The 21,850-nt window shown below is 34.5% G+C and overlaps 2 protein-coding genes across 9 annotated transcripts in view; both read right to left on the bottom strand.

The window, feature by feature from the left end:
- LOC120432597 (RNA-binding protein 1) overlaps window positions 1-21,850 on the bottom strand; it is a 454,616-nt gene that overhangs the window by 424,435 nt on the left and 8,331 nt on the right. The window contains exon 1 of one of the 2 annotated variants that reach the window (XR_008212612.1): window positions 16,153-16,162. The exons of the other annotated variant lie outside the window; for it this stretch is intronic. The gene's annotated coding sequence lies outside the window, so the exon portion shown is untranslated. Of the gene's footprint in view, window positions 1-16,152; window positions 16,163-21,850 lie in introns of those variants that run through there. 2 annotated transcript variants of the gene reach the window in all.
- Window positions 1-21,850, bottom strand: part of LOC120423495 (rap guanine nucleotide exchange factor 4) — a 330,099-nt gene that overhangs the window by 135,814 nt on the left and 172,435 nt on the right. The window contains exon 1 of one of the 7 annotated variants that reach the window (XM_039587333.2): window positions 9,294-9,550. The exons of the other annotated variants lie outside the window; for them this stretch is intronic. Within the exon in view, the coding sequence (XP_039443267.1) occupies window positions 9,294-9,404 (111 nt within the window). The 5' untranslated portion in view covers window positions 9,405-9,550. Of the gene's footprint in view, window positions 1-9,293; window positions 9,551-21,850 lie in introns of those variants that run through there. 7 annotated transcript variants of the gene reach the window in all.

Here is a 21,850-nt window from a genome sequence, read left to right on the forward strand (position 1 = left end):
GGGGCGTATTTAGTGACAGTTGAATTTTTTTCAAGCCGTCAACGATCAAAGTTATATTTTTTTAATATTTTCTTGAGGGCCCTATTTAGTGAAAGTTTTTTTTTCAATGCGTCAACAATCAAAGTTTTTTTGAAATTATTTCTTGGGGGCGTATTTAGTGAAAAAAAAATTGCAAGGCGTCAACGATCAAAGTTTTTTTTAAATAATTTTTATGAAGGCTTATTAAGCGAGAGTTTAGTTTTTTTTTTCAAGGCGTCAGCGATCAAAGCTTTTTTTATATTTTCTTGAGGGCGTATTTAGTGACAGTTGAATTTTTTTTCAAGCCGTCAACGATCAAAGTTTTTTTTTTTGAATATTTTCTTGAGGGCGTATTTAGTGCAATTTTTTTTAGCAAGGCGTCAACGATCAAAGTTTTTTTTTAAATTATTTTAATGAAGGCGTATTAAGCGAGAGTTTAGTTTTTTTCAAGGCGTCAGCGATCAAAGCTTTTTTTTATATTTTCTTGAGGGCGTATTTAGTGACAGTTGATTTTTTTTCAAGGCGTCAACGATCAAAGTTTGTTTTAAATATTTTCTTGAGGGCGTATTTAGTGGAAGTTTTTTTCAAGGCGTCAACGATCAAAGTTTTTTTTTATTATTTTTATGAAGGCGTATTAAGCGAGAGTTTAGTTTTTTTTCAAGGCGTTAGCGATCAAAGCATTTTTTATATTTTCTTGTTGGCGTATTTAGTGAAAGTTTTTTTTTGCAAGGTGTCAACGATCAAAGTTTTTTTTAAATTATTTTAATGAAGGCGTATTAAGCCAGAGTTTAGTTTTTTTCAAGGCGTCAACGATCAAAGCTTTTTTTTATATATTTTCTTGAGGGCGTATTTAGTGACAGTTGAATTTTTTTCAAGCCGTCAACGATCAAAGTTTTTTTTTAATATTTTCTTGAGGGCCTATTTAGTGAAAGTTTTTTTTTCAAGGCGTCAACAATCAAAGTTTTTTTTAATTATTTTATGTAGGTAAATACGCCTTTATAAAATAATTAAGAGTATAGTTTTGTTTCAAGGCGTCAATGATACAAGTTTTTTCAAAATATATTCTTGAGGGCGTATTTAGTGCAAGTTGAGTTTTTTTCCAAGGCGTCAATGATAAAAGATTTTTTTAAATATTTTATTGAGGGCGTATTGAGTGAAAGTTGAGTTTTTTCAAGGGGTCAGCGATCAAAGTTGTTTTTTTAAATTATTTTTATGAAGGCGTATTAAGCGAGACTTTAGATTTTCTCAAGGCGTCAACGATCAAAGCTTTTTTAAATTATTTTAATGAAGGCGTATTAAGCGAGAGTTTAGTTTTTTTGAAGGCGTCAGCGATCAAAGCTTTTTTCATATATTTTCTTGAGGGCGTATTTAGTGACAGTTGTCTTTTTTTCAAGCCGTCAACGATCAAAGTTTTTTTTTTAAATATTTTCTTGAGGGCGTATTTAGTGAAAGTTGGGTTTTTTTGCAAATATTTTCATGAGGGCGTATTTAGTAAGAGTTTAGTTTTTCTCTTGGCGTCAACGAACATAGTTATTTTAAATATTTTTAGAAGGGCGTGTTTTGTGAAAGTGGAGTTTTTTCTTAACGTCAAATGTTTTTATGAGGGCGTATATACTGAGAGTTGAGTTTTCACTTGATGGCGTATCTAGTGAGAGTGAAGTTTTTCCCTGGTTTTCAAACTTTGATAGTCATAAAAAATGGCGGCCCTTCGGGCCGTGTCTTAGTCGGGGCGTTAGGGGTGTAAGCCATTTTTTTCCATGGGGGGTGTTGAACACCCATAACACCCCCCTTAGATACGGCTCTGATGAGACTAGATTACAGATGAGGAAAAAAGGACTTATGAGACAGGAACTCAACTCGACAGAAAACCATTTCACACTAAATGGTAGATAAGGCGAAAATCCAAACGAGACAGAAAGACAGTTGGGACAAAAAGATAGTCTCCAGGTGAGATAATGAAGTGGAATAGAAAGAATTATTAGACAGAACGACAGTACAATTCAAAATATATATGAAACAGCATGCTAAATGAGACAGAAAAAGTGAGATTAGATATCAGATGAGACGGAAAGGCAGATGAGACAAAAATAAGGTCAAGATAGAAGATGAATGAGACAGAAAACCATTTCAGGTAGGGAGATACATTAGACAAAATTTTAGATGGAATTATGAGACAGCCAGATTCAACAGAAAAATTTTTAACACTGAATCACAGATAAGGCAAAAATTCAAATGGGACAGAAAGACAGCTGGGACAGAATAATGAATGTGACTGGAAGCCGGATGACAAGTAAGCTATGTTAGAGAGATAAAATTGGCAAATATCCAAATGAGACAGAAAGACAGTTGGGACAGAAAAATAAATGAGACTTATAAAAAGATGTGGATATAAGGTCAAATAGAACAGAATTTCAGTTAAAATAAACAGATATATGAGACAGTAGGCCAAATAAGACAGAAAGCAGAATGAGACTAGATATCAGATGAGACAGAAAGGGAGATGAGACAAAAAAGGACAAGATAGAAAGATAGATGAGACAGAAAGCTAGATTAGACAGAAAGTTAGATGAGACAGAAATCCAAATGAGACAGAAAGACAGATGAGACAGAATTCCAAATGAGACAGAAAGACAGATAAGACAGAAATCCAAGTGAGATAGAAAGACAGATAAGAAAAAAGAAGAAAAAGAAAATGATTAGGTGAAATAGAAAAAAAGATCAGAGAGAGATAGAGAGAGACAGATAAACAGTTAATACAGATTAACACTTACAAAGAATGATATTAGATTCCAGATTAGAAAGCAAGGCAAATGAGACAAAAAAAAATTAGACTGATAAACAGATGTGAAAATATGGTGAAATTGAAAGGAAAAAACATATGAGACAGCAAGCCAAATGAGACAGAAAGCAGAATAAGACTAGAAATTAGATGAGACAGAAAGTCAGATGAGATAAAAACAAGGACCAGGGATGCCACTTGGTTATTCAAAATGTCTGTAAAAAAGTCTGTGTATGTCTGTGCATTTATCTAAAATTCAAATATATCAATTTACAGTCATGGAAATCCATCAGAAATTGCGTTTTTAAGCATTTGAAGTAAGTAAATCTTTCCCAGTTCCTGAGGGGAACACCCGTGAAGAGTATCGGGGCCGGCATTTACAAAGCGGATTCAGTGGCAGTTTTTCACTCAACTAATGTTAACATGTTTAGGTTAATGTTAACATTCCATAGGTCGCCTCCCTAAGGTGTCGTGATAAGGTCCAGTTTGTGACGATACACTACCTTCCCTTTACTAAGCAATCGAATCCTGAAGGGAAAAGATCACCAGTTGTGTTGGTCCGAGCCGGGATTTGAACCCCGATCTACCGCTTACGAGGCGGAAGCGTTACCACTAGGCTACGTGGTTCGGTAAGCATTTGAAGACTAACGAAATAAGTTTCGGCTAATATTTTTACTAAATATTAATTAAATGAACTTTTTTTAAAGTCTGTGCACCTCAAAAAATGTCTGGCGCAAGCTCAAATGTCTGTGAAACACAGACAAATCTGTGTATCTGGCATGCTTGTCAAGGACTGAAAGTTAAATGAGACAGAAATCCAAATGGGACAGAAACACAGATGAGACAGAACAACTTTTGGGATAGAAAGAAAGATGAGAAATAGTAAGAAATAAAGAAAGAAAAGATAGAGAAAAATATAAGACAAAATGACACTTGAAAGGAAATGTACATGAGACAGCAAGTCAAATGAGACAAAAAGTTGGTTGGGGAACAGATGCCAGATGAGACAGAAAGTCAAATGAGACAAAAAGAAAGTCAATACAGAGAAAATGATGAGACTGAACACTAGAAGAGGCAGATAAACAGATGAGACAGAATGCATAAAGAAAACTAAGACAGAAAGGACAGACAGAGAGTTTAGGAAGGAAGCCAGGTGAGACAGAGCCCAAGTGAGACTCAAATCCAACAGAAAAAGAATAATTATTGAGACTGGAAGAAAAAAGGAAAAACCTTGATGAGACAGTAATACAGTTCGGATTCGAAGACAGGTGGGACAAGAAGACAGATGGGACAGAAAGAGAAATGCCACAGAAGGACAAACGATAAAAAAGACCGAATAGAATTATGTCTCCAAAACCACAATTAGACATGAATTTAGCAAACAAGCAAATAATAAAAATACAAATTCCAAATGTTAAACTGTCCAAACAAACACTAGAACTTCAATCAAAGAAAAGGACAAACAACAAAGACTTTCCTCATTAGAGCCACCATCAAAATCTCGATCAATCAAATCATCAAGTGCCACTTAACGAGTCAATTATTGCCGTCCAAAAATCAAACACTCCCATTGAGGAAAAGCCCCCCCCCAAAATGGGACCCCCTCCCTTCATAATTTCCCCTCGACAGCGAACGCAAAGTGCGAGCCGGGCCGATAAAGCATCCCCGGTCTTTACGGTATGCAAATTTAGGAAATTTGGAACCCCACCCCCTCCCAAAAGTTCACAGCTTGGAGAGCTTTTCCATTGTGTAAGAGGTGTTTTTTTCTTTTCCTCTCAAGCCCTATGAAAAACGATTCACAGCTGTTCCTCTCCATCAGAGCAAAAGTATACGTTCCAACCACCAGCCGAAACCCACATAATGAAGTTATCAGATGGAACGGCTCGCTCGACGTGAGATGCCCCTATTTTCGCCCCAGTGGGACCCTATTTTGGGCGTACCCGATTTCTTTCGAGAATTTAAAATTGCTCGAAAGTTCAAACAGGTTGATTTTTTCATACTTTACCAACAAACTCAACATAGCAGTATTCTTCAAGTTGTGCTTTCACAAAAAGCAGAAAAAGCAAAAGCAAAAAAAAAATATCGCAACAAAGACTAAGGGGATGGTACGTGCGCCATCTGATATAAATAGGGAAGCGGAAATAATTATTAAGCGGAAAAGCTTCTTCTGGCTGAGGAGAAGCCGAACGAAGCGCAGAAGCGCCTTTCCGCATGGTCTCTGTTGTTCTTCTCTGCACAGAGGAAAGCTTCTTGAAAGCTCCAGAACGAGACGCTACTGTGCTTAATTTATGCTTCCGCTCTTGGGTTTGATTATTATTTTTGTGACTTTTGTGGTTGGCGAAAATTATTTCCTGTTTAATTTTGCAATTTCAAAATATTAATTTGGGAAAGCAATTATCGAAAAATGAACCAACCGCGGCAAACCGGATTCGTCGAGAGAAACATTCGGGGTTTGTGGTTAAAATAATTTTCAAATTAGCTGCGAAACGCAACAGCAGTAAAACAACAACGCAAAATACTTGGTAGCGTAATTCGGTGGTCACCGTTTTGCACTGTTTTCGTGGTTTTCATAATTAATGTTTGTCTGGGTGACTTCGTTGTGTTTGGTTTGGGAAACCAGAATTTGCTGGAATTGGAAATGAAACTGTTTATGGCTTAGAGCAGTGAATTCAATTTTGAAATTGTTGTTTTAAATTCCTCATAAATAACATAAAATATATAAAGTTTCAGAACACATCAAGCTTATTGGAAAATCAGCAGAATAACAAAAATTGAATAGTTATTTAGTATCTTTTAGAGTAAAAGTGTTACTATTTGATAAATAATTATCACTTTTTGTTTTATTTTTCAAGCATTTATGATTTCATAGAAGTCATATTTGTTCGTATGTTTCTTTGCAGTTTATCTTGATATGGAAATATGAAACAAAATTCAAATAATTTTTGGTTGATGGCCCATTACATTGCAAAATGCGTTTTCCTAAAATTTCATAACCGTCATTTGGATGCCATTTTGTATTTAAAATTTCCAACATAACTTTTAAGGTTATTTTTAGGCTTAATGACTTAATTTTTTCGGTGTAATTATCCAAAGGTAAAAAACAAGTAATGTCGAGTCTGGACTGTATTACAAATCCCGTTAACCCTTTACTACCCATTTTTATTCTATTTTTTTCTCGTTTTTAACAGATCATTTTGAGTAACTTTTGATGCAGAAAGTTCACTACTGTTTTTGTGTTATGTTATTGATGATCCGAACTTAAAAAAAATATAGAGATATTCAATTCAAAGCTTTTTAGTGATTCAAAATGGGTAAAAATGGATTTTTGCCAAATTTTTATATCGACGTCAGTTTAGAGGTGGAGTTGAGTTTTAGAGGGTGATGGGCATTCTCCAGTTTTGGATATGTTGAGTGAGACATCTCGAAAATTCGATGCATAGCAATTCTCTACGAAATCGGTCTTTTTTCTTTAATTTTAATTTTTGTATTTTTTAATTCGGTTGAAACATTTTTGGTGCCTTCAGTATGCCCAAAGAAGCCATTTTGCATCATTAGGTTGTCCATATAATTTTCCATACAAATTTGCCAGCTGTCCATACAAAAATGATTTATGAAAGTTCTAAAATCTGTATCTTTGGAAGGAATTTTTCGATCGATTTGGTGTCTTCGGCAAAGTTGTAGGTATGCATAAGGACTACACTGAAAAAGTATGATACACTGTAAAAAATGTTTTGCTGATTTTTAATTTAATTTTTTGTCACTTAAACTTGATTTGTAAAAAACCCTTTTTTTAATATTTTTTATTTTCTAATATGTTTTAGGGGACATCAAATGCAAACTTTTCAGAAATTTCCAGAACGGGCAAAAAATGTATGGAATTTTTGAATCAAAACTGATATAAAAAAAATAGAAATATTAGTCGCAAAAATTTTTCAACTTCATTTTCCGATTCAAATTTGCAAGCAAAAAGCACTTTAGTGAAATTTTAATAAGCTGCACCGTTTTCAAGTTAAAGCCATTTTTTAGGTAACTTTTTTGAAAATAGTCGCAGTTATTGCCCACTTAAAAAAATATATTTTTGAAAAGCTGTGAAAATTCTCTATATAATGCATTTTTGAACTTTGTTGATATGACCCTTAGATGCTGAGATATTGCCATGCAAAAGTTTAAAAACAGGAAAATTGATGTTTTCTAAGTCTCACCCAAACAACCCACCAATTCTAATGTCGATTTCTCAGCTACTAATGGTCCGATTTTCAATGTTAAAAAATGAAACATTCGTGAAATCTTCCGATCTGTTCGAAACAATATTTTCATGTTTTTTAAATCAAGCCTTACATTTTAAAAGGGCGTAATATTGAATGTTTGGGCCTTTTGAAATGTTAGTCTTGATTTATTTATTTTTTGAAAATATTGCATTTCAAAAATATGTTTTTCACGAGTGGGCAAACATGGGCACTAGTTGGAGAAAATGAACAACTGCGACTATTTTCAAAAAAGTCACTTAAAAATGTCTATAACTTGAAAACGATGCACTTTATCAAAATTTTACTAAAGTACATTTTGATTGCAAATTCGATTCTACATCGATAAATACGACCAATATTTCCAATTTTTGAAAAAAACAAAACTAGTATTTATTCATTTCCCGTTCTGGAAATTTCTGAAAAGTTTGCAATTGAAGTCCCCTAACATATAAGAAAATAAAAAAAAATAAAAATAGTGTTTTTTTCGCAAATCAAGTTTTAGTGACAAAAAGTGAAATAAAAAATAACCAAAACAATTTTTACCGTGCATCTTTTATTTTCAGTGTAGTCCTACAACTTTGCCGAAGACACCAAATCGATCAAAAATTTCCTTCAAAAGATACAGATTTTTGAATTTTCACATATCATTTTTGTATGGACAGCTGCCAAATTTGTATGGAAAATTATATGGACAAACTAATGATGCAAAATGGCTTCTTTGGGCATACCGAAGGCACCAACAATGTTTCAGACGGATTAAATAATACAAAAAAAAAACGAATGACCGACATCTCAGAGAATTGCTCATGCCCTTATGGGTTCGACTACTTTTGTTTGCATCTTGGTTGCGACAGCTCAATCATTTTAAGTTAAATCATCATCAACTCAAACAGAATTAATCAGTTACACATAATGAGAAACCAGTTCGGATTGCGCAGTTCAAATGCTATATATTGCCCAAAAGTATCAAAAAAGCACCAAAATTACAAGATGTCGGTGAACCTCGCTTGTCTGTGCTTCTTGGTTTGGAGTTCGTTTGGAGTGTCTGCTGTTACAAATAACTACACCGTCTGCCAAATCAGTGATTGCAACCAACCGGGCAATGCTAGTTTAGCATGTAACTTTTCTAGTATGACACTCACGTATGATTATCACTATCAACTGATCAAACAAACCAAGCCGTTGAATGCTGGCTCTGGCCCAATGTTTAACGTAATGTTTTATCCAGAATGTAAGAGCTGTACATTTTGCCAATTTATATACATTTATGAATCCAAAGCATTGAGATTGGTGTGTTCGTGGGATGAACTGGTCTACATTCATATGAATTTTGAGCTGAAAATATTAGACGGCGAGATTCCTTGTCTAAAGTTGTCAGAAGGAGAAATCGAAATATGGAAAAATTGTGGACTGTATGACAACGAGCAAATTCAGCTGACTTTTCAGAATGATCGTATCAATATTGAGGATTTTTCTGCCCAAGAAAGTTCGTTAGTGATGCGCGCAGTTAACCATTCTGATTCAAGTGATTGCAATTGCTCAAATGTGGATAATAGAAGGATGAAATTGCACAATTGCGAACTAAGAGAGCTACCCTATCCACAATTGAGTAAACAAAGATTCTTTCATAAAGATAAGAAAATTGAAATGCCACACAAAAACAATGCTGGAAAAGCTTCTTTCGGATGGTTATTTGTGACAATAGTTATTTTTGGGGCTATACTGTTGATTATTCCCATGATTTTTTACAAACGTTTTATGAAACGTGACGAAATAGTGTAACTGATCAATTTTTGATAGCATTGCTGTAAAATTTCTGATATTGTACAAAACATAGTTTTAACTTTTAAATTTGTGAGTTTTTATAAAATAAGAAATCAATCACAAGATATGTACGTTTAGAAGACGCAATTTTTTATTAAATTGATATTTTTTAGACAAAATTCCTTTTGACCGTCCTTTTCGACCCATTTCAAGCCACCTCACCGAACGATCCCTTAATAGGCACAGCGACAAATTGACATACACAGCAAGAGCAACACGGCATAAAACATAAAACCCACCTCGCGCCAGAGGGCGTCTTGCTTGACTGACACGAGTGCCACACCTTGACGTCTTTCCCCTCCCCCTCCCCCTCCCCCACCACATATCAAAGAAAAAAGAAGAGAAGACAGAGCCAACAAACAACAACAACACCACCCACCACCCCACCTCATTCGTCAGTCGTCGGCGATCCACACAAAATTCACCTTATCCCGGAGCCTCCTGCTGATGTTGGTTCCTTCCGGTGGCACTTTGCCGTCGTCTTCTTCTTCGTCATTCCGCCGGGACACGTCGTACGACCCCCTTTGGTGCCACATTAGGGAATAGCCGCCCCGGAAAAGTTCAATTTTCTTCTGGCAGGCGGCGCTTTTGACGATTATTATTTCGCCGAAAAATTCACCTCACCGACAATAATATCGCATTTCGCCGGTTTCACCCGTCGCTGAATTCGTCAAATTTTCTCCCCGGGAAACAGCACACAAAAGTCACCTCTGCGCCTGGTTTCAATCTGAAAATTTTAATTTAATTTTCCTGCCGGAAGTCGACTTTCAGTAGGGTGATGTTTTCGAACACTTTTCGTCTGTTGTTGTTTTCACAATGAGCGTTCTTAGCAATTGCTTGCGTTTCTAAGAATAATCATACAAATTGTCGTAACTCCCAAAAAGCTTGATTTTTTTGCCTTCATAGTTTTTTGGTCAAAGTCATGAAGAAAGAAGGGGGAAAGGTCAAGCATAATATTCAAGATTTTGAGGCAAAAACAATCGCAAATTACATTTTTCATCAACTTCAGATCAGCTTCTGTCAAAACTATTGAAACTTTCATAAAAATGTATGAAACAAAATCCTTGATTTGTAAGGACTTTTTCAGATCTGATTCCTTTAAATCAAAATATTTGTGATAATCTTCTAAGTGCCCGATTTCATTATATATTTTCTAATGAAAAGCAGTGATTTTTTCTCCTCTCCATCCACAATTTTTGTGAAAATTTTGAAAAGGTGGAGAGTAAGTGGAAGAAAAAGACAAGATTTTGAATTAAAATTTAAAATATTTTTTAAGATAACATTTCTTTCACAAATGAAATGAATCCGTCACGTATTTTTTTCCACTTTTTAAAAAGTGGAAGTATCTCAGGCGAAAAAGAAGCAATTCGAGGTGGAGCTTACTCCGGAGGAAATCAGGGCCAGGTGGCTGCGGAAGCTGGAAACCAGTTCAACGGCGACGGAGGCAGTCGTGTCTGTGGTGGACCACTTGGCGGCCACATCCGGCAACGCAAGAGAGCGGAGCTGGATGGATGATCCCAGAATTTGGTGAGAGCGTTCTAGTGTTGTCCCTATTATGGAGCAGCCGTGGCTGACTGGTTACGGGTTTCGCTTTGTAAGCGAATGATCCTGGGTTCGATTCCCATCTGCTCCCAACGAGAAAATTAAAGAAACTCTAAACATGAACGAAAAATCAAAGTCGCTCGAAACGGGGTTCAATTTCCGCGTCCTTTGGATTGGTAGAATTAGGAATACTATTAGTACAAACTATATACAGGCTGGGCCTTTGTCCATTTGACAAGGGCTCGAAAGTTCTAAATAACGTTTGAATCCGATTGATGCAAACGTTCTTTAGGGCGGGGCTTGTCGATTCAAGCTGAGGTACCTCGCGCATGGCTAGCCTGCGTAGAAATGGGTCACCGAAGCTCGGCAGAGCTAACACCGTCCAAATGCCTATGCGAGTTATTTGCATGTATAGAATACAAACCTAAAATACATGGAAACAACTCAATTTGTTAGAAGCGACCGCGTGGTCCCGTTTGGTTGGTCGCACACACACACATCCACACACACACACACACACACACACACACACACACACACACACACACACACACACACACACACACATTTCTTTCACAAATGAAATCGTTTTCAGATGACTAATTAACATTGCTCTGGTAAAAGCTTTTCACAAGTCAGTTTATTCTTAATTTTATAAGGCCGTTGCAAATATTTTTTGAAGTTTATGTCCCTCGACTCTGACCAAAGTCGAGGGGGGAGGGGGGGTGGCAAAAAAAATAAAAAAGTATAAAAATTTAAATAACGAGCCATGGTTTTAACATTTGAACTAAAAAAGTGTTTTAAAATGCATTATACACCTGTCCAGTTGTTTTGCCATCATTAGTTTCCAAAATATCTAAGTACAGTGAAACCCTTTTTTTACGCGGTGCGTTACGTTTTTCTAATTTGTAGATTTCTCTGGAACGACGCAACATTTTCGCAATTTTTTAAAAGCAATTTGTTGGATTTGTTCAGATCTACAAAACACTTTTTGAAGTTTGCAATATTGTATGGTTTAAGAGAAATTTACGAAACAAAAAGTGTAACGCCACCGCGTAAAAAGAGGTTTCTCTGTATTGACGAAAGTTTTATTTTTTGCGAAAAATAATTTTTTTGCGGTGCTGTTCATTGGAATTTCATAAAAATTTAAAACATTTTTAAACAAGCCCAAAAATGCTAAATATGATTATCAATGCAGAAAAATGCATGTTAGACTGTTTTCAGTTGATTAGACTAATATTTTCATGGAAATTTTGAAGTTTTTTGGAAAAATATTTTTTTTGCCCCTGATTTTTCAGACCAATTTTGAAGGGGGGGGGGGGGGGGGGGACATAAACTTCAAAAAATATTTGCAACGGCCTAAGTAAAGATGATTTAGAAATATATGTTTAACAAACTTTTGCCAGAGTAATCTTGATTAGTCATCTGAGAAACTTTTTTATCAGTGAAATCCAAGAAATATTAGAACTTGTTGTTATTACGGTTAAAAAGGTAAAAAAACAAATAGGTTGTGCAGGCCTGGTCTATACGATTGGGAGGAAGGAAATCCTTCGCTTTTCTTAGTTTAGTGTAAATTGGTTGGAGGATTTTTGGTAATTTTTTAATTATACTCCAAATATGAGTTCAACAAACATAAATGCCACATGTAAAAAACCATTCACAAAAACAGGAACAAACCTTCATTAAACTGAAAAACACATAAATACATAGCGGAATTAAAAGGATCAACTCTCTTTGTGTTCACAAAAAATATGTTTTATTATGAAAGTGAACAAAAAATCGGGGCAGCTAATTAGTATCCCAAAATTATTTCTATATTGTTAAAGTTGTGGTAATATTAAAAGTTTACGAAATGTTGATGAATTTGTGATTTTATTTGACTTTTTATTTCAAATTAAAGATTATTAAAAAACTCTACAAGTACAAAATTTACATTCTATTTATTTATTTTTAATAGTCAACAATTAATAATACACCCTCTTCAATTAAAAAAAAAAGGATTTTTTTTATTTTTTGGAATAAATTGAATGGGCAAATTCTTGACATAAGATTTCAAACAGTTTAAACTATGACATTACAAACATTTTTCTCGGGAAGATTTCCTAAAATTTTCCTTTTTTTTTCTTTTGAAGGGGGTTTTTTCTCTACTTTTGTTTTGAATTGCAAAAAACATAATTTCGTAAATTTTCACCCGTAAATTTTTAATTTTTCATTGCTAATTATACTTTGCACATTTAAAATGATTTTTGAAATTTTGTTTGACAATATTCTATATTTGATATGTATTCCAGAACTCATATTTTTTTTCAAAAAATTATGGCTTCGGCACCAGTTGCATAATTCTAAACTCTAGAGCCAAAGATGCCTTTTTGCAATTCCGTCGTGAAACTACTTACCTATCCTGTTATTCTCTAAAAGTGGAACTTTTAGCCTTTGTTTTGAAAAATAATACATTTCAATCTTCAACATTTTGATTTAAACGGTGGATTGACATTTGATTCGGTGAACCTCGTTGGAGAAATGTACGTAACTTTTTTTTTTGAACAAATAAAACATTGGATTTTTTTGCCAAATTTAAAAAAAAAGCATTTTGATACTGACAAAAAGTCAAATAAAATAAATCAGCAATTTATTTTTCGTTGCACTTATTTTTTCTCAAATTCCTAATCCTAACCTACAGCTTTGCAGAAGACATAGAACCAATCAGAAAATCCCTTCTCTAGATCTTTAAACATTCACATCCCTATTTTGTAAGAGAAGCCCCGAAAATTGTACAGAGACTTAGAGGAAAAAAGCTAATATTGGCCAAATGTCAATTTTAGGGAAAGCATGGACAAAGTTTTAAAAAAATAAAAAATAAACATTGCAAAATTCTTGAGAATTACGCTATTACTGTAATTATGTGGCAAACTGGTAATTTAAACCACAGATCAGAAAAGACAAAAGTCAAACCATCCACATTAACGACCCCCGGGTCTTTTGTGGTCTCTGTGGCTTGAATGGGGAGAGCACCCAAACCTCTTTCTTCTCCAAGGAACCTTCCACCCCAGTGTTTGAACTGACGACCTTTGGATTGCGAGTCCAACCGCCGCCAGCGATTCCACCGGAGTAGGCTTGGTTTGGTGTGTTGTTTGTACTTATGGCATGGAGACGACTCCTACACCTGGAATGACTTAACGGCCTAACAACCAAGGCCGGGACCGACATTTTACTTCCTCATCCGATGGAAGGTTGCAGCAGATGGGAATCGAACCCAGAATTATCCGCTTACAAAGCGGACAGCGTAACCATTCGGCCACGCACTGCCAGAAAAGACATAAAACTTGAATTCTTTGATATTTTTCAATTTATTGGTAGCACCTTAAGTCTAATGATTTCGAAGCATTTTAATATGCTTTTTCTGGAGAATTAAATCTCTAACCGCAACCAGAACCGCAGGTCTAAAACTCTTATTAATAGTTGTAAAAACATCTGCTAATTTGGACGAATTATTTGTGCTGAAAAGTTTTTAATTGTGGAATGTTTGATGGTTGAATATTACCTTGGAAACATTTTTTTTTATATGACGCAAAATCCGGCCACATTCTCAGATGGAAAAAATATAACAAAGTTTTTTTTTATTGTGTAGCAAAAAAATGAAAAAAAAACACATTTAAATGCTAAACTTTTCATAAAGATATACCCAAATATTCCCAGAATACTTACTTGAGCAGTTTATAATGTTTAACTTAGTGTTTTTTTTTCTCAAAAACTGTTACATAACTCACAAAAAAAAAATGTTGACTGATTATTCCATGGAATTTTCCATATTGATGCCTCTGTGCTCTTTTACGCTAACTAGAACTAAATGTTACTGAAAGACACAAAAAAATCTGTAGATCACCCAGTGTGACTCGCATTCAAATTCAAAATTGGCCAGATTCCATGAGATTGCGACCTTCCCACCCTTCCCTCCCAAACAGCAACGCAGGTGAACGACAAAATCTGAACAATATGTTTTTATTATGTTTTATGCGCGGAGAAGTACTTCCATTATTATTTGCAAACCTCTTGGTGCCGTTTGCAGAGTGGAAGGTGAGGGAGGTGGGATGCCTTAAGTGAAATTTTCGTCGTTATTTCAGAAGCAGGCAATCTTCTTAACAAAATGACTATTTTTTCCTCTTTCTTGTAGATCCTTTTGACGCGAATTGGATCCAGGAAAAATGTTATTAACAAAAAGCTTCCCCTCTTGTTCCCTCTTCAGGCCAGGTGATTCTCGTCTGGACAAAAGCCACTCGGGGCAGGTTCGAAGATCGGAAGCCAAAAAGCATAGAAGACGTCTAGTGCCAATCTTGGCAACAATTCAAGTGGCATTTTCACCAAATAATAACAAAAAAAGAACATCAGCTAAGAATATCCTCCCGAAATCCCATTTGGCAGCAAGTGGCCTCCAAAAAAAACGGGAAGAAGTTGGCTCGACATCAGCTGCTCACTTGTTCCACCGGATGTTTCTGCTGCTCCAAGTAAGGAACATGGCGAGCAACGTGCCTCGAGAGTTTGGCGTGGGAAAAAGTGGAGGAAAAACTTTCTCGACAGCGCGATCGATGTATGCTTGTGTGGATGTAGAACAAGTATGTAGACATCGTGGGGAAATGGAATTCAACAAGTTATTCCTCACGGCAAACAGGAGCCACGGTGTTGAGCTATTGAACCATAAACTGATTGGAGAGAAGGAGGGAACTTGAGAGTCAGCTGCTGTGTCGAAAATAACTGGAAATTCATATCCTGTCACATTTGCAGAAAACTTTTTGGTACACAGCACAGTTGTTGGTTGCAGCTGGTAAGTCGTTCCTGGAAACAGTAAAAGATTGTTGGGCGATGCGAAATTGTTGTTTGAATTGACTTTCGAAAAAGCGAAAGCAATCGGAAGTCTGTGACTTGTCAATTTTGATTTTTGAATACAGTACAATTAGGGGGTTTTCTGATCTATCAGCAAAGTATTAGATTATTTTAAGAACTTTACAGAACCCGATAATCCGATTTTTTTACTTTTAAATAAAAAAATAATAAATCGAAGCAATTGTTCAGCAAAATTAATATTTAACTCCAGATGCAAAATTGAATTTGCTTTGATTTTTTTTTCAGTTTAAAGCTATTTAAAAATAATGCATTCAAAAATCAAATAATATTTTTTTAAGTGCTGAGAAAATTGTCTACATTTTTTTAACATTGATGACCAGACTGCTCGTTGCTGAAATGCAGCCTTTTCAAAGCATAATAACAATGAAAAATGAGTTTTTCTCAGTGTCACTTTATAAGCCCTAATTTTTCTACACGCGATATATCCAAAACTGCTCCGGCTGAAAAACTCTATAATAAAGAATAAAAAAAAATATCCAAAACTAGTGGTTCGATTTTTAATGTAAAAAAAAAACTTTAAAAAACCTATTTTCAAGGTTTTTGTCCCTTGATTCTCTCCAAAGTCAGTGGAAATCACCAAATTGAAAATATTTTATTCTAGTTCAACATACTTAAAATGAATAAAAAGCAGAATACGCATTTCTAATTGTTTTCAGTTGATTGCTTTTTTATTGAAATATGGATGTTTTTATTAGCCCCTGATTTTTTGGTAAAAATAAACTATGAAACATATTCGAAACGGCGTGGCAACGGCCTTATTTCTGAAATCTGAAATCTGTTTTCGTCCCCTGATTTTTTTGAGACGTTTTTGAAGAGCTCCCACAAAAACTTTTAAAAATATTTGCAGCAACCTTATTTGGAGAATATTTAAGGTGGTGTTTTATGCTTTAAAAAAAGCAACAGATTTATTTTAAAATTTGATAGTTGAATATTTATTAGCTTTATTAGTTTTTGTAGTGTAAAATTCGGATTTGTTTTATAACTATCAAAATGTATGAAAAAATCAAATCATTTGATTATTTAATACCCGTATTGCCTAAATAAAAATTTGGTGCCCGCCCGCCCATGTGGATCAATCGGACCGCGCACTGAACTCACAATCCAGAGGTCACCGGTTTGAATACCGCGGCGGGCGCTCTAAAATTCTTTGTGTAAATATGGGTATTCGGCGCCGTCGTTCCGTGCCATACTTTCATACACTTAGGAGCCCAGGGCGGCGAAGTCTTTGTAGATAAAAAAGGAAGACACTAGTGGTTGGTACTAGCAATGGTGGCCGACAGCTATAAAGTCAACTTCGTTTTTTTTCGTATTTTTTCGAGAAACATTGCTTTAAAAATACAGGTAAAATTACGTTTTTTTGTGGATTTTTTTGATGTAATTTTCAGCATTCCGATTCAAAAAAAATATTATTTTTATTTTGAAATTTGCATGATTTTTCTTACACAGTAAAAAATTGTGTAAATTTGGAAGATGTAATATTGGAAGGTTTAATATTACCTCTTTTATGATGTAATTTTACCTCAATTTAGACTGAAAAAGTTACAATACACCAGAAAAGTGGTAAAATTACACATTTTTAGAGGTAATATTACACATATTTTCTAACATAAGAGATGTACCCCTTCCCAGAGGTAATATTATCATGATTTTTTTTACTGTGTAAAGTTTTAGCCAATGCTAATACAATTTTGGTCAAAATCTCAAAAACAAGTGGAAAATTAATTTAAAAAAGTGATCTGTTCTGGAAATTTTGTGTCTTCAGAAGAGTTGTTGCAAATGATAAGGGGCATTTTTTGGCTTTTCTGATAAACGAAAGCCTTTATGAAAGATTTGAGTTGAAAAAGTGTAATTTTGTTCAAGGAAATGGTGAAATTTGCATCAGTTTCTGCTTAATTTCACTTTTATACACATTGTTTTAGGTAAAATTCCATAAAAAAGAGTTAATACTAAACTATAAAATTTTGAACCTTTTTAAACTAAACTGCTCTTACTGTGAATAACTTTGATTATAACAACAATTAAAACAAAAAGATTTTTTTTATGCATAAAAAAATCTCGTTTATTTGATACCCACAATGAAAAAACTTTTTATTTTTTTTTACAAATATACGTCACTTGTGAAAATTTTTAATTCTGTTATAATTTTTGAAATGCATGAAAAAATGCTGGTCATATGACCCTCAAATTGTAAAAAACTGAAATCCATAGTATTTTTTCAAAAATACGTACTTTTGTGAATATTTCGAGAATTTTCAAAAAAAAAAAAATGTTATTCCTTTCAAAATTGTGACAAAATCCCTATCATTTGATTGTTAAAATCCGAAATTCGAAAATACGTAGTATTGTGAAAATATTGAGTATTTCAAAAATAACTAAAATTTTAAGTATTTTTTTTCATGCGTAGTTTCGTGAAAATTATGCGTATTTTTAAAACTGTCTGTTATTTCTTTCGAAATGTTTGAATAATCCCAATCATATTGCGATAAAAACTAACTTTATTCACCTACATGGTTGTACATATATAACATAAGTGGTCATAACTCAAGACAGGGTAGCCAGATCTTCAATGTTTTGAATTCGTTTGAAAGGTATTTCAATAACCTGACCAACAATGAGTTGGATGAAGGATCCGGGCATGGATTACATACATTTAAGGGAGATCCGGCTTCAAAAAGGTACATAAATATCACCTAAGTGATCATAACTCAAGACAGGGTTGCCAGATCTTCAATGTTTTGGACTCGTTGGAAAGGTCTTTAAATTACCTAACCAACGATGGGTTGGATGGTAGATGCGAACATCGTTTACATGCATAGTATTGTTATCCGGATATATGTGAAAATACATTTTTGTACATAACTTTTGAACTACTTATTCGAGAAACATTGCATTTTCAAATGACAGGAAAAATAACTGTGGAAAATTGTGGAAATTCATGCAATAACAATTTTAATGGTTAGCTGACATCATCCCGACTCCAAAACACTATAATCATAACGAGAGCAGTGAAAAATCGAGGCGTACAAAGCCGGGGCATGACTGAGTTGGATTTTTTAGGGTTTTGAGGATTACAAAATTTGTTATCATTCCATAATTTGCGCTTCATGGATGATGAAGTCAACGAAGCCAAAATCATGATAATTATACGATGGTTAGATTAACTTAACATTACTTTACTCGGGTTCCCAGATAAATCTCCTTGAATCCCAACAGTCCAGACAAATACAATCACCAAACCCCAGACATTCCATTAACGAAGGTTAGCCAACGGTGGTCCTTTTCGGTCAAACTTTTCAAACCGTGCGGTTAACCAGAGCGTGGGGTGAAGCTTTTAGCTCCGCGACCAACTAATTTAACCCTCGTTTCTCAAATCCAAATCCACACAGCGTTCTAAAAGTTCACACGTGGAAGTGGGTGGGGGGCTTTCGGGGGGGGAGAAAGCTAACTGTAAAGCTCTGTGCACTTGAAAGCATCCACCTGTCATGTTTCATTGTCGCTCTCCCCCACTGCTCCACGACGAAATAAAGGCACTTTTGGTGCAAAAGCTCGTACAATTGTGTGCCTGACAGGCACTGCCTGTTGGCTTGTTGGCACATTGTTTGTGTGTGTGTGAGCGTGTGTTTGTGTGTGTGTTACAATTCACACAAACAAACACATGGGATTGCTGTCCTTCGAGGTCTCCTGGTGTGGAAAGCAAACATCACACAAGCAGTCAGAGTCCTGAACCAGGCTGACAGTCGTTTTCACCACGAGCTCGGTGTCTGTGTGCCGTTTCTGGTACCGTAGGATGGTGATAGTTTGAACGTCTTTATATCAAAATCATTATTTTTATTAATAATACTGTTTAAAAATCCTTTGGGTTCTTATTTTTATATTTCATAAGTTTATAAATCTACAAGCGTTCCAAATTCCCAAAATAAACAGTAAAACCTGGCTCTAAACTTTACCCACAAGTGCACGAATGCTAGGTTGAGGCTCTCGAAAAAGCCGTACCATGTTTTGCCTTACCCTTGACTGCGGATTTTACACCAAAGCCTTGGCTTGGATTGGGAAATTTGCTGCCCGTTCGGGGTGAAGATCACAGCGTGAAACTTGGCCTCTCGTACGGCCCCCGTGGCTCTGAGGGCATCCTGGTCAACTGTCCGTCCGATATGGTACAAGAGGGTGGACATCGGCGTTGACACCTGTGTGTATGGCACGGTTGAAATGTTTGGCTGGATTTGGTTTACCGCAAAGCTTACCCAGTGGTCATGGGTTTTGGCTAATCGGAAATGTGCGTGACAAATGATATTTCGTGTTGTAATAACATGATAAAATTAAGCTTTATTTGAGAAAAACTAATTATCGTTCTAGTCTCAATGACGCATGAATGTTTTAAACATAGTGTTTAAACTAAAATTATTACTTTTGAAAAGAATCTTTAGATTGTTTTTAATTATTGGTGATTTTAATTCGGTATTTTAAATTGTTGACTCAAAAAAGGGAATATTAAATTTTTGAGCAGTATAAGGAAGTGGGTGGGAAAAGTTTGCTGATTCTCACTATATCAAGCTTGGTACAAAAAAGCACAGAAGCATCGATATATTTGCAAAACTTTGATATGATAGAAGCTTGCTTGCCCACTTTCAATTTATCACTTGATTCCAGGTAAATTTAAAAAAAATAGTTATGATTATGACTTTTCAGAAGAAATAAGCATACGGAAAAAAAACAATTTTTTGAAGATAAATTTTTCAGAAAATAACTTCAATTTAAGAAAAAAAAACTTCAGCGGTCTATGAGTGCCAACTTTTGAGTTTTAGTTCAACAAAATCGTGTTTATTTCAGCCAGATATCTGGCAAACTATTGTAAATTTAATCAACATTCAGGTTTTTTTTTCAAAATTCAGAAATCATAATGTATTTTTCATAATGTTCATTATTTAAAAAGCAACTAATGATCGGTTCTACAACTTAAAAAAAAGGGAATTTGAAAATATATATTCAAAAAAGGGCGAAGATGACCCTTTCTTTCAAATTGAAGGTTATGACTCAAAACCGAATGTATGAAAAATGGTCGAAAGACAAAAGGTCGAATGGACAAAGGGTCGAATTGCCAAATAGTCGAAAATACAAAAAGTCGAAGGTTTTTTAATATATTTCTTTACAAAAAATAGCCTAAAAAAATGTACATAAATATTGAAAATAAGCTACAAAAACATGTTTAACATGTTTAATTTAATTTATCTCTATATTCATATAGTTTTAGAGATTTTTTTTGAAAATTTGGATTTATGAGGCCATGTTGAAAAAAATAAAAAAAAATATTGTAGAAGTCACATTTCCTCAACGAACTTTTACGAACATCCATGAATGATCAAAAAAAGAAAACTTGCAAAAATATTTAAAAAGGTAGACTCTTTTACTCTTATGTCTGTATGTTTAAAAGAATGAAAAACTCACTAAAACATCCCAAGAGTGTGTTTTCGTTTTTAGAGAATAGAAATTCTCGCATAATATTTATCACTTACAAAAAAAATTTTGAAACTGGACTAAAAAAAAACTGCTTATAATCAATCGAAAAAATTATAAAAAAATATGGATTTGTTCAAGGGTTTCCAGAAGCGTTTATTACTTGCCAGTCTGCCAATTAATTACTCAAATAACTGGGCCAAAATGATTAATTACATTACTTACATTTTACTTTGATAAAAAATATGTATTATAAATATCTAAGTATTTATTTTTATGGCTCTGGTTGAAATTATTTATAAACAGCTCACTCGATAGCTCTTTTAAAAATTAAACTGCATAAAAATAAAATAAAAACACTCAATATCAAGCAAAGGACAGACAGTCTTTTCTTATTCAAAGTTTTAAATTATGCTTTTTGTATCAATCTGGATAATGTGAATTTTCAGTATCATTTTTATTGAAAATAGATAAATATTTCACAAAAGTTTCATGTTTAAACATTTGCAAATCGTTTACAAGGGAGTTGAAAAATGAGGACTAATTAAGAGGCAGTATTTGTAAATATTGCTCGGTTTGTTCTAGAGGTCGTATCGAGGTGCTCCGATTTTGATGAAACTTTCTGCGTTTTTTGTCTATACATGAGAAAAACTCATGCCAAATATGAGCCCTCTCCGACAAAGGAAAGTGGGGTAAAACGGGCTTTGAAGTTTGAGGTTGAAAAAACATAAAAAATCTTATAATTGCTCGCATTTCCGTAAAACTTCATCAATTCCAACTCTCTTAGATGCTTCGAAAGGTCTTTAAAAGCACTTCAAAATGTGCCAGGATTGTTTTGATTTTTTCTCATAGCTTTTGCAAATTATTGCTAGAAATTGATTTTTTTAAAACCTTAATATCTTTTTGCAACAGCCTCCAACACCCATACTCCCATAGGTCAAAAGATAGGTAATTTCATAGACTATAAGCCTATGGAAATAACTTTTTGGCCAATCGCAGTTTTTCTCATAGTTTTTCGATTTTTCTATAACACACATTTTACAATGTTAGTTTTTGCCCTGTAGGCCGATCAATTTTGTCATATTCGGAA

This window comes from Culex pipiens, chromosome 3 (assembly GCF_016801865.2).
Source record: "Culex pipiens pallens isolate TS chromosome 3, TS_CPP_V2, whole genome shotgun sequence".
In the NCBI taxonomy this organism is placed as follows: domain Eukaryota; kingdom Metazoa; phylum Arthropoda; class Insecta; order Diptera; family Culicidae; genus Culex; species Culex pipiens.